The 12164-nt window shown below is 37.0% G+C and overlaps 1 protein-coding gene across 1 annotated transcript; it reads right to left on the bottom strand.

Moving 5' to 3' along the window:
- Positions 1-337: 337 nt before the first annotated feature.
- On the bottom strand, positions 338-4865 carry LOC104421820. Its single transcript, XM_010033935.3, has 7 exons — positions 4334-4865; positions 3470-3578; positions 2801-2960; positions 1865-2013; positions 1630-1781; positions 774-888; positions 338-680 (listed from the first exon to the last, which is right to left on the bottom strand). Exons 1-7 carry the CDS (start codon positions 4831-4833, stop codon positions 534-536), a joined length of 1332 nt encoding a protein of 443 aa, XP_010032237.2. The 5' UTR covers positions 4834-4865; the 3' UTR covers positions 338-533.
- Between the last annotated feature and the right edge of the window lie 7299 nt (positions 4866-12164).

A 12164-nucleotide genomic window follows, 5' to 3' on the forward strand; every position in this document is an offset into this window, starting at 1 on the left:
ATAGGGCTTTAGTAAAAATACATACCACGTCAGCCTATGACGCGGTACCAAAGGTCCACTGAACACCTTCTCGAGTAAAAGGTACTACCCAATAACCGGACTCTGCCTAAGAGATTTTTGCTCGTCAGAAAAAAGAGGGGAGAAAAGTTGAACCACCGAATATTTTCAGGTTTCTCCTGAAGATGTATCTCTTAAGAGCTCCATGATGCAAATTGGTCTCTAGAGCATGGATTAAAATGATTCAGAGTTTCCAATTAAACGTCTTTTCTCTGGCATTAAGTTCACTCAGAGGACATAGTCTCAGTTCAATCAAGCAAATCGGGAAGTATCGAAAGCATGCGCAAATGAATAACCGATAGAATGCATTATTTGTCAAAATAATATTAGCAAATGGACCACCCAAGTTTGGTAGTCCATGTCTATATTATGTACAACAGATATATTGGGAAAAATTGTGAACTGTGAACTCACAGCACACTATCAAATACGTAGGACCTATGCCATTCAAAACTATTTCCTACTTTCCCGCATCATTACAAGTCAATGCTAGTAATGGCTGACCGAGTGACGATATCATAGACGGAAATCAGAATCTCAGCACCTATCAAAATGATGATGAGCCACTCCAGAAAATCTGACTTCCTGTTCTGCAGAATTTCCTGAAGAAAGCGAATGTTATGCTGCAAAGAGAACAAGATGTCAGCTCCTAAAAGACAGTTTGTTTAAATCTTCCCACTGACCAACACGAATTTCCATGACTACAAGGATGATACCTCTACAAACTTCAACTTGAAATCAAGACTTGCAAATCTCTGTGTTAACTCAAATTCGTCTCTCAGATATTCCCATATCTGAGCATATTTGGCATTCTTCCATGCAATATCTGATCTGAAAAGTCCATGCAGGCCACAACATTATGCAACGCACATAAGACAATAAAAGGAAATGTTTGAACTCAGATAGAGGCCTTAAAACGGCTGTGAAGCTTAACTCGTTTTGAGTATCACAAATATAACTAATGTCACATTCCAAGTCAAACCAAGATGTTATCACCAAAATCAATTGGATGAACGACCGCACAAGTTACAAACGAAGGCAGGAGAGAACTTGTGTATGCTAATGGACCAAGAAAAGACAGGGACTGTCATGTGCACCTTCTCATGGCTCTATTCTTTCCTTATGCATATTTTTCATAAGAGGAAGATATTCTTTTGCTCAGGATACTTCAGCTTTGACTATATTACCAAATCACCATTGAAGTACATAACAAAAGCTCAAATTGTCAAGCAACAAAGCCCAATTTAAGCCACGGTGGAGATGAAAATCATCTCATATACTACTTCAAGGATTGGGTGTGTGCATGTCTATTCTGGTATATGGAGCATATCTAATGAGAGCGGACTTCCATAACTTCTATTACCTAGTCAATAACATTATCGAACTCTTCCAATATTTCTAAATGGATCTTCCCATAATCGATGGTGGATTTCTTCAAATACAAAATGAAAACTACCAGCAGAACCTGGATTTAACTATCTAGACAAACTGGACATAAGATCCTCAAAAGAGGAGATAGCAACCCAACTATCACGACCTTCTTAACCTATTATATTACAATAGTGCTGTTACCTCTCAAAAAGCCCGAGTTTAAGTATCACATCAGCAAGATTAGAATTTGCTTTGCCCACTAACTGAAATAGTTTCTTCCGATCCATCTCAAAAGTCCCAGTTTTCTCCATGCCACGATTGATGTCGGTAAATTCTGCAACCATCCCATCAACCTAAGGCAGGAGGAAAATGAACACGATAAACATAATTAAAAAACCTTCACCAAGAGAAATTTCTCAGCTTATGTTAAGCTTACCTGTCGAACATAATAATCAAGGGCTATGCTTTGACCGAGAACACTACCAATGGTTCGGATCCCATCAGTATTTAAGTACTGTAGCATAATGAAATCCAACCCCCCTTGCATCCATGTGCTTAATGTCGGCTTCTCTCTTACTTCATATTCTATTGTAGCAGAAAATAAAGTTAAGATATCCTGAAGTCCAAGAGATTAGCAAATTACACCAACATGTTGACTTCCAAAAAAATTTAGCATTGATGATAAGTACCGAACTTTGCATTTTAGAAAAAAGAGTCCATGTTATAAATACAGAAAAGAATGCCAAATTTGCAGCCTGCAGTGCAAGATAACACACAAATACCAAAGGATCAAGAAAAAGGAGAAGCCATGCTATCCAAGGTAGCGGAGGCTCCTAGAAAACAAAACTTAGTGAGTAAGCTGCACTGAGTCACATGACTGAACAAGATTTCACACAGCATGGAGATGCCACAGTTCATTCCTAACAAAACCACGTCCTACCCTGAGAGGGATGCAGCCTAAGGAGTTACAAAAGGGGTAACTTGGGATCTACTTAAGAAATATAAAAGTTTTCTTCATTTTAACAAAGGATGCACTCTTGTATACTTTTACTTCAAACAACCAGTTTTGTTACAAAGAATCTTTGCACTGTACTACCTAGATAAAGAAAAGGCTAAACTTTGTGCTGACAATCAAGCTCTGAAATGTAATGATCAGCAATCTTAAATCAGCTACTAAAATGCACCTTCATAGTATTTTAACATCAATCCTGAAATTCGATCCAAAAAAAAAAAAAAAAAAATCGGTCCTGAATAATCATATCAAAATTCAAATAAAATAAAATACAACTCATCAGTGGGTATATTGATTCCAAATTAAATGAAATTAAGATAATTCAAACTTGATAAGAACATTTTAGATATATGGGCTCACCATCTTTCCTCATTTCAGGAAGTAAAGCTGACGCATGTTTTTCAACAATTTTCAAGTATCCATCAACATCATGCTCACGGACATTAAACAGCACAATGGATCCGTATTGAAAAACCACCATGTAACAGCAGTCACTTCCGCTTAAGCAAGCACCCAATCCCTGAAAGTGAGAACAACCTCACCTTAAGCAAAAGATGCGATATTACAAGCACTTGCAATGCAATGGTCTCTCAAACATCAGATCCATTGTCTGAGGTAAATTCTAGTAGAATAAATTTCCAACATTTTGGAAGAACTAGGCAATTTCAATCCTCACCAATGAAGCAGGTAACTTTCTATGCACCTTCTCCGATCAGCAAAGTTTAGTTCAACCACTGAATGTCCAAATGGAAAAAATTGCAGAGTTTCTTCATTGTGTTACCAGCATCTAAGAATTCTAGCATACAGAGGAGAGACCTTAACTTCTATTCAAACATCTCTCACTGAACTATTTTCCTTCAAGGAAATTTTGATAAAAAAAAACATTAATATCTTCTCCAATCTTTCTTCAGCAACTCACTGAGTACAGAGGGTGTTGAAAACAATTCCTCATGCATTCAAGGATTTCAACAGTCCAACGAAATTTCAACAGAAAAATACTGTTAACCAAAAGTGGGATAGGCGACTTACATCCGCATCAGAAAGATTGCCAAACTTAAGAACCACGTAATTTGTCATACGAGATGTTGGAGGGATAAAATTGGCTTTGTTCTGATCCACTAAGCTCCTCAAATCCACACTGCAAAAAAGGAGGACCACAAATTTCACAAATAAATCTGGAAACAATTTAGACGACAAGTTCAATCAAAACAATTCAACTGGCCCACACAGCCCGGGAATCCGCAAAAACACCTCCACCGGGACTGGAAGAGTCAGATTTCAAAAGATGATTCCTCACTAGTCTATGAAGTTTCATATTTGGTTCTTTGAGCGAACAACGGTCTCGGACATAGTTCACCACTTTTCTCGGTTTAAAAGACAAGTCATCCTTTTTCTGTGTATCACGCGGAAAGTCCAACTCTCTTCCGCAAAGAAAGTTCAAAGAAAAGTTTCAATATTTTTTTCAGAGGTTGTGTGCTTCAACTCCCTATACGCACTTCATTTCCAACTCCTAAATGGTTTTCTCCTTTTCTCCTTCCTATCACATTGACTAACTCATAGCAAACACCTAACTTCTCCGGTCTCCACTTCGCTGCATCTCCATTCTTGTCTCCAAGCAACACAAGCATTTGGTAACCCGCCCTCATTCATCCCAGCAGGACGACTATCGAAATGCCTTTGCAAGCTAACATAACTCAAAATCAAAAAGAAAAGACGAAAAAGAATAAGCAATTTCTGTCATTCATACTGGTCCATCATATCCTGCCTAATCCACCCAAACTGAACATCCAAAGCTAAATCACTTAAAGTTACAAGCTGCAGAAACAAGCAACAAGAAAGCACCAATGAAATTGCCAATTAGAGAGAGAGAGAGAGAGAGAGAGAAAAGCAGACCTGGTGGAGAAAAAATAAGCTCTGACAGGTATAGAAGGCTTCGCGTCCTCTTCGACGACTCCAGTGTCCCCGCTCTCGACTTCGCCGACCACCTCGGAGCACGAGACGGGCTCGTTCCACTCCAGCGTGTGCGCCGAGTTCACCGACGAAATGCACTTCGCGGCGAGGCGACCGAAATCCGAATCGAAGCCGCGGCTCGCCCTCAAGTACTTGACGGCGGGAGAGGTGATGGAGGACGACGCCGCCGCCGGCGGAGCTAGGGTTGTGGAGACGGAGAACGCGCGCAGCTGATACCGAGCAGGAGGAGGAGGAGGAGGAGGGAGGAGGAGGGCGACGGAGCGAGGGCTGCGCTTCGCGAGGCTGGAGAAGAGGGAGCGGATCGTCGGCGCCGCCGGGAAGCGGATGGAAGACGGCGCCGCCGCCGCCGCCGGAGGAGGAGAGGAGAGGGAAGGGAGGAAGCGCATGGTCTTCAAGGCGTGAGCGTCAATTGCTCTCCTCATTTTTTCAGGTCGTTGGAGCGGAGGAGGATATTCACTGATTTTTCGGGCAACTTGATCGCACGGGTAATATAGGAGATTAAAGGGTCATGTTTTTCATGCTACAATCATTTATATTCCTTTAGGACAAATTTAAAATCTATAAATGTTTGACACTTGCTTACCCGGTTAGAGAAGTTTTTGTATTTTCTTTAATTGTGCGTGTGTATATATGTGTGTGTGTGTGTTTTTTTAATAATTTTATCATAAATAATTCCAAAAAAATGGATGGTAGATGTAATAATAAAAATCAAGGATTAATTTGTCAATAAGATCTCGGCACTTTTTGATACAGATGCAAGCCTCAATTGTAACAAAGAACGATTAATACCAAAAAGGTATTTCCAAAAAAACAACATAATCATTAACATCAACCTGAGGTGATAAATTTCATTTTAAATACAAATTACATAAGTTTCTAAAACAAAAGATCAAATATCTTACAAAATGACTTTCTCATTAGTCAAAGATATTGAGACAAAATGTAATCCTAAGAACGCTATTTATACGATTAGTACAACCTTTCACAATCATAAGTGAAGGATTGAAACTCGAATTTTAAATGAAAATGTTACTTTTAATTTTCTCACAAGACCACAAACTAGAAATCTAAATATTTACAAGAACATTATATCTCCAAAATATCAAAGACAAAGAAAATCAACTTCAATATTTGAAAGAAGATTTAGAATTCAAAAACTAGAAATAAAATCTTCTTGAACTGAATATTTAAAATAAAATAATATCTCTCCCAAAACACACAAAACAAAGTGCCTATTTCACCTTGCCTAATGCATTTTGGGAAAGGAAAAAACTAATTGAATTATCTTATAAACTATATTTGTCTGAAAAACAAATCCCAATGAAAGCTAGACCTACGCAAATGAATCACAAAGTATTGCAATTTTGCCAAATAGAAATCCAATACCTTTTAAGTTAAAAAAAAAAAAAAGCTTATAAAAAGAAGTCAATCACCATGAGTTTGTCGTTTTTTTATGTCAATAAAAATACTAAACTAAAAAGAGGAGTTCCTATATTAGCCATGAACTACAAACCTTTGAATAAAGCATTAAAATGGATAAGATATTCAATTCATAATAAAAAAGATCTATTAAATAGACTTCACAGTTCAAAAATCTATTTTACTGTTTTTACACACACATGTTGAACGGAAGTATCCATTCAAAATCCTTCCTGCCATATATCTGTAAGTCGCCAATATTTAAAACATTTGAGTTTCCCAAAAAATATAGTTTAGAATTCGCCGAAGTTGTAGAAAAGAAAAGGGAATTGTTAGGAGCATCGCCCATAATCAATACACCAAATTAAAGGTTGTATTAATTGTATAAATGGTGCTCCTAAAAACATTTTATCTCATATTTTTGACTAGTAAGAAAGATGTTTTGTAAGACATATAATCTATTATAATGTAAACTTCTAGTAATTTGTACTTAATACAAAGTTTCTTGAGGTTGATTTTAATAATTCTATTCATTTTCCATGTGTCAGTCGTGCCAAATAGAGTGATCGGCATTTAAGTCAACATATTCTAGCTAAAATTGACAAATAGACTTAATTGGCAAAATTTGAAAAGATTTAGAATTAAATTGGAAAAATTAAAAGGTTTAGATTAAATTGACAAAAGTGCAATATGAATAGGTTTTTTTTTTTTTTTTTGGCCAATTTTCATACCAAAAAATGATCAAATTTTGTAAAAAGTCCGTGCTATGGATTTTATTTTTTTATATACAAGTTGATCGAGCTAAATTGTTTTCTTCATTAGCTCTCTTATTTTCTATTATTAATAATAATAAAATTATGAAAATGCTTATGCAATTTGTTGGTGAAATACATGTGTCAACATAGAGTAAGCATTTATGTGCTTGGAAATTTAAAAAATTTTGCATTAAAAAATGTTAAAATGCCTAAAACACAAGATTTATGGAAAAGGAAAATCAAAAGTTGAAACTGACATATTAGGACTGGTATATGCTGGAGAGATGATACGCCAGCCATTGAAGCCCCTTGTGTTGTTGGAGTCCTGAGGATATGTTTGTTTCACAAAAATAAATGATTTTAAAATAATTTCCTTAAAAAGATTGTTTATATTACTTCAAATAATTTACCAATAAAAATTATTTTCATTATTTGTCTAATATCTTCGTAAACGATGAAAAATTTCTTTTAATAATTTTCTTAAGTGATTATTTTTAAGAAAAATAATTTTCAAATTATTCATTTTTCGCAAAATAAATGAAAATTAAAGTCGATCTGATATGTGGAAACAAATTAATGTGAGGTTTTTCAGTCTTTTTTTTTTATTGATCCTACCATATTCCTACTTTAACTCAGTAATGTTCAAGTGCCCCCACTGCCATCTATATACTTTTGTAAATCTCTCCAATCCCTATGGGATATTTTCAATTGGAGCCACTCACTTTGCTTGAAAAGTGTTGGATGATGCAAATCTTTCTTTTGACCAAAAAAAAAATCTATATATTGACTAAACAAGGAAAAATGGAATTTGATTGCTATTTTTCTTTAGCAAGAGGATTCCTACGATAATTCAGATGATAGAGAAGTTCATCTTGAATATGTAAATTTTGCATTCATGGCCAATTACCTCGTAGCTGGTGGAAGTCGAAACTCGAATATAGGTTAGCACATGAGATTTTTTACAATTTGCATTGTGTGGATCACACATATTTCAAGCCTTAATCGATCAAGACAAATGCCGATGTGCTGAAGGACAAGCAACCCACTACAAGGGAGGGACTAATTAATATGTCATTACCTCTAATTAACTTATATTAATTTATAACGATTCAACACTAACGCCATAAAAGAAAAAAAAACACTAACATCAAATCAACATCAATTTGATTTGCTTGACAACACATCTAATATAAGTTTAACCAAGCAAGACTTTTGCTTAAGCCTAAAGCGTAAAAATATATAATAGAGGCAAATAGAAGCCCAAACTCTAATGTCATGTGAAATGCTATGAGATAATCACAAACTTTACTAAGTTATTATACGAATGCATGGTTTATTATATATTCTTACAAATGATTAACCAAAAGTTCGTGGTTGCACCTTATAATTAAGTGAATATACATGGATCATGGGACTTTTTGAGCAAAGAGAAATGTGCTAGACGTAACTAGACAATTGTGATAGTCCTCTTAGGATGAATTGAAAGAAGTAGAACTCCATTTTTTTTCCCCCAAAGTTCACCACGGACGATGCTTCCTAGTTCCAACACGTGTTCCTAGACGGTAAAGCCTCCACTGTAGATATGATTCAAAATCTTGCAACTTGGCCAATCTTACGTCCTCAAAACACTTGACTCAGTACCCTTCCCTTCTAAACTCTCCTGTCTTTGCTACTCTGAGACTAGAGCATTGAAATGCTAAAGGCGCACGTCATAAATTTTTGGAATAAAATCATTTTCTATTCCATGGATGAGTTTCTCAACAAAGAAACGTGTTTGATAATTATTCGGAATTTATATTTCTAAAGTAAAAATTCATTTGATAAGAAAATAAAATTTATATTTCTAGGAGTGATGACAGTTGGCATTCGGTGACCGGAGTCTGATGTTTGGTGATCGGCGTCCGGCGTTCGGCGATTGGCATCCGGCGTTTGGTGATCGATAGTGGGTGGCCAGAGTCCGATGTTTGGCAGCCGACGTCTTGAGTTCGGCGTCCAGCATCCAACATTCGGAGGCCGATGACCGGCGGGTGGCCAAGTCGGAGCCCGGCAACCGATGGCGGGTGGCCAACAGCTAGAGTCCGATGGCCGACGACCAACGGTTGGCGGCGAGTGGCCAATGCTTGAAGTCTGACAAGCGTCCAACATCCGGCGCTTGGTAGTCAATGATGAGCAATTGGAGTTTGGTGGTCGACGGTCGACGTTCAGTGGTCAATGGTTGGTGGCGAGCGGTTGATGGCCGGGGCCGGTGGCAAGCGGGCAGCAACTGGCAACGATGGGTTTGGCATCCCACGGGCGGCGGGTGAGTGATGGGCGATGGCGAGAGTGAACGATGAAGAAAGTTTTGATTTCTCATTTATGTTCTAGAAATAGAAAAGTTCAAAAATTTAACTTCTAATTTTTACTTCAAATTTGTTTATGGAATAGAAATTTGTTCCAAAAATAAAAAAAAATTATATTACTAAATGGATTTTTATTCCAAACTTATTTGGGGAAAAAGAAAGAGAAAATAATAATGTTGTCATGCGTGCTCTAAGATTCCCAAACTAAATTTATAATAAAAAAATGAAAATAACCTAAATCTAGTACTAAAGTCACACGACTAGATTAGGACCTATTTCCAAGCTATTTTCTGATTTTTCTTTAAAATTTAGCTTTTTTACAAATTTTTTCGATTTTAAAATAAAGTACAAAATAGGGACTCGGGCCTGGCCCAAGCCCGGTCCACCAATGGACTGCACGCTGCCCTCACGGACATGGGCCATAGGCACGAACTGGGCTTTATTATAGCAAGCCTCCCTTTAGTTATAAACTCTCAGAAACCCATCTTCAGTGGGGTAAAAAAAAAACCACCCTTTTTAGACCAGATTCAGCCCAAAATAACCGCGTTGCTACTAGCTTAATATCCAGATTACTAAAACTTTTAACAAATCTACACCTAAATCAGACTTCACCATCGCTAGCCAACCGGCCTCGTCGCTAGCCGTTTCAAACTCAAGTTATTCAACATTTATGACCACAATATCACCACCAGCACAAATAGATCCGGAAATAGAGCAAAAACACGGTGGCAGCAATACTCTTTGGTAACAATGACATATATAGCAGGAATCATCATGCTCAATAACTATTGATGCTCAAAGCAATCTACAACCGGAAGTAATCTAACACGGATTTGGTTCATGCATTTCATCGAATAGGTGGTGGGCCAATCGGTTATACACCAATTTCAGGCAATGATTCATGATAAACTACTAGGGCTAACATTCCTGGGAACTTGAATCATCAACCCATTCACAAAGTTAACACCAAACATAGCAGATTTTCAGACACCACAGGTTTGGGTTTTCTTCCAAAAGTGACCGAGAGCAGGGCAGGGGAACCAAAGGCGTTGATGAAGGATCGAATATGAGATAACAATCTACGAACTTCTCGGGTGCGAAACAGAGGTGCGGCCCCGGAATGGCAAGGACTGGCGGCTGTGGTGACCAATGGCGGAGGGGACCGATGGAGAAGCTCTCTGAAGTGATGACGCGAGTCTCAATCGGCAGAATACGCGACTATGACTCCCGACTCCTCACGGTCCGAAATCCGAGAACAGAGGCAATAACTTGCGGTGACGGAGATGAAGTCCGATGACTGATGAGCGACGATGAATGGCATAGACACGGTGTTTAGAAACCAAAAGAGAAGGAAAGAGTAAAAGAGAGACCTCTGTTTCTCAATTTTAGTGTGCCGCTTGCCTCCTCTCCACCGGCGGAGAAAGATCAGACCATAAGGTGAGAATTTTTTTATTTTATTTATTTATTTTTTTAACAGGGGTTGGCCTTGGATCCATGGTGTCTGGTCTAAGGTTAAACTCACCAAAGTCGGGATTTTAATGCTTTGTAGAGAGAGACGACAAGCTGTCATGATGTGTTCTTTATTTTTATGCGATGGTGTCCGCAGGCCCCATATCTCTAATTCCCTCCATATCTTTTTCTTCCCTAAAAGAGGGAATCTCAAAAATCTCAAAAATCTCAAAATCTTGACGATATATGAAATGAAGCCTTTCAAGAAGTTGTTTAGGTCTGTGCTCGCCTCGTCTCTACACGCTTTGCACCTCTAATTCCAATCATATCTTTTTCTTCCCTAGATAGAGGGAATTTTCAGGGATCTCTAGATTTAAATGAGACATGAGATGAAATCTTTTAGGAATTGGCTTAGGTCTGTGCTTGTCTCCTCTTTGGTTATGGAAAAGATGAGACTAAATAGGTCAGATTTTTTCTTTAGGGCTTTCTCATCTTTGATCTTTAGTGGGCTCTGGGCTTCGTGTATGGGTTGGTTTTCATGGGTGGCAAGAATCCTCTTCTTCTTTTTTTTTTTAATGGAGTTTAACTAAGCCTTTGAGAGTTTTGTGCACAAAAAAAAAAAAAAAAAAAAAAAAATCCAAAAACCTTAAACTTATTTCATTTTTGCCAATAATCCTAAATCATTTAATTTTACCATTTGAGTCCTAAATATTCACTTTTTACCAATCGAGGCCATCTAGTTAGATTTGACTGAAATGTGACGACATGGATGTTGGATGTTCTATGTAGCACAATTGACCATAATAGAAACAATTTTTAATAATAAATTAATATTTCTCTCGAATTTTTTAAAACTTTTTTTCCTTTCTTTTCTCTTTTATTTTTTTTTTATTTTTTTTTATTTTTATAACCAACCGACGAGAGTTGCACTCTCGCTAGTTGCGGGCAAGAATCGTGGCTCTCCCTAGATTTGTATGAGCCATGGCGGCGCTGCCTCGCCCATGCGAGGCCCCAAAATTTCACTTAATGAGTGATGACACTAAAAGAGGCAAAACCTTAGAAGAAATTAACCATTTCGCAGGATAAACATCAGCCATTGCAACCCTCACCTGCGCTTGCGATAGCCTCACCTAGACTTGGGTGCCGAGGCTAGGTGAGGGTTGTGTGATCCTCTCCTAGTGGCGGGCGAGAGTCTACGTCATAATCGGTCGTGTCATGTAGGATGGATTAGCGTCCATGTCGGCATATTTAAGCCAAAATTGGCTAAATCGATTGAATTAGCAAAATTTAAAAATATTTATGACTCAATTGGAAAAATTAAAAGGTTTTAGATTATATTGACAAAAGTACAATAGGTTTAACATTTTTTTGGACAATTTTCCTACCAAAAAATGGTCGAGTATTCTGAAAAGTGTGTGCTATGGATTTCTTCTTTTTCTTTTTTTAATGGAGTTGATTGAGCTGGATTTTTCTTCCTTTCCCTATCTTTTATAATAATAATAATAATAATAATAATAATAATAATAATAATAATAATAATAATAATAATAATTATTATTATTATTATTATTATTATTATTATTATCATCATCATCATCATCATACATTTTTTTTGGATAATTTGTTACAAATGTATGAGATCAAAGGTTTTTATAGTCGAAAAATTAGTTTGAGATAAATTTGTCACAAATGTATTAGTTGAGATTTTTTTATGATATTATTTACTCTTGAAAAAATTATGAAAATGCACATAAATTTTCGATATGCAGGTTTCAACATAGAGTAAACATT

Source organism: Eucalyptus grandis, chromosome 10 (assembly GCF_016545825.1).
Source record: "Eucalyptus grandis isolate ANBG69807.140 chromosome 10, ASM1654582v1, whole genome shotgun sequence".
NCBI lineage: Eukaryota > Viridiplantae > Streptophyta > Magnoliopsida > Myrtales > Myrtaceae > Eucalyptus > Eucalyptus grandis.

Excerpts from the sequence above, each read along its gene's own strand:
- LOC104421820 (XM_010033935.3), bottom strand. The coding sequence starts at position 4,833 with ATGAGGAGAGCAATTGACGCTCACGCCTTGAAGACCATGCGCTTCCTC. Across the intron at positions 3,579-4,333 it reads GCTTATTTTTTCTCCACCAG|TGTGGATTTGAGGAGCTTAG; the intron begins GTCTGCTTTTCT and ends CCTTTTTTGCAG. Across the intron at positions 889-1,629 it reads AAACTCGGGCTTTTTGAGAG|ATCAGATATTGCATGGAAGA; the intron begins GTAACAGCACTA and ends TGGACTTTTCAG.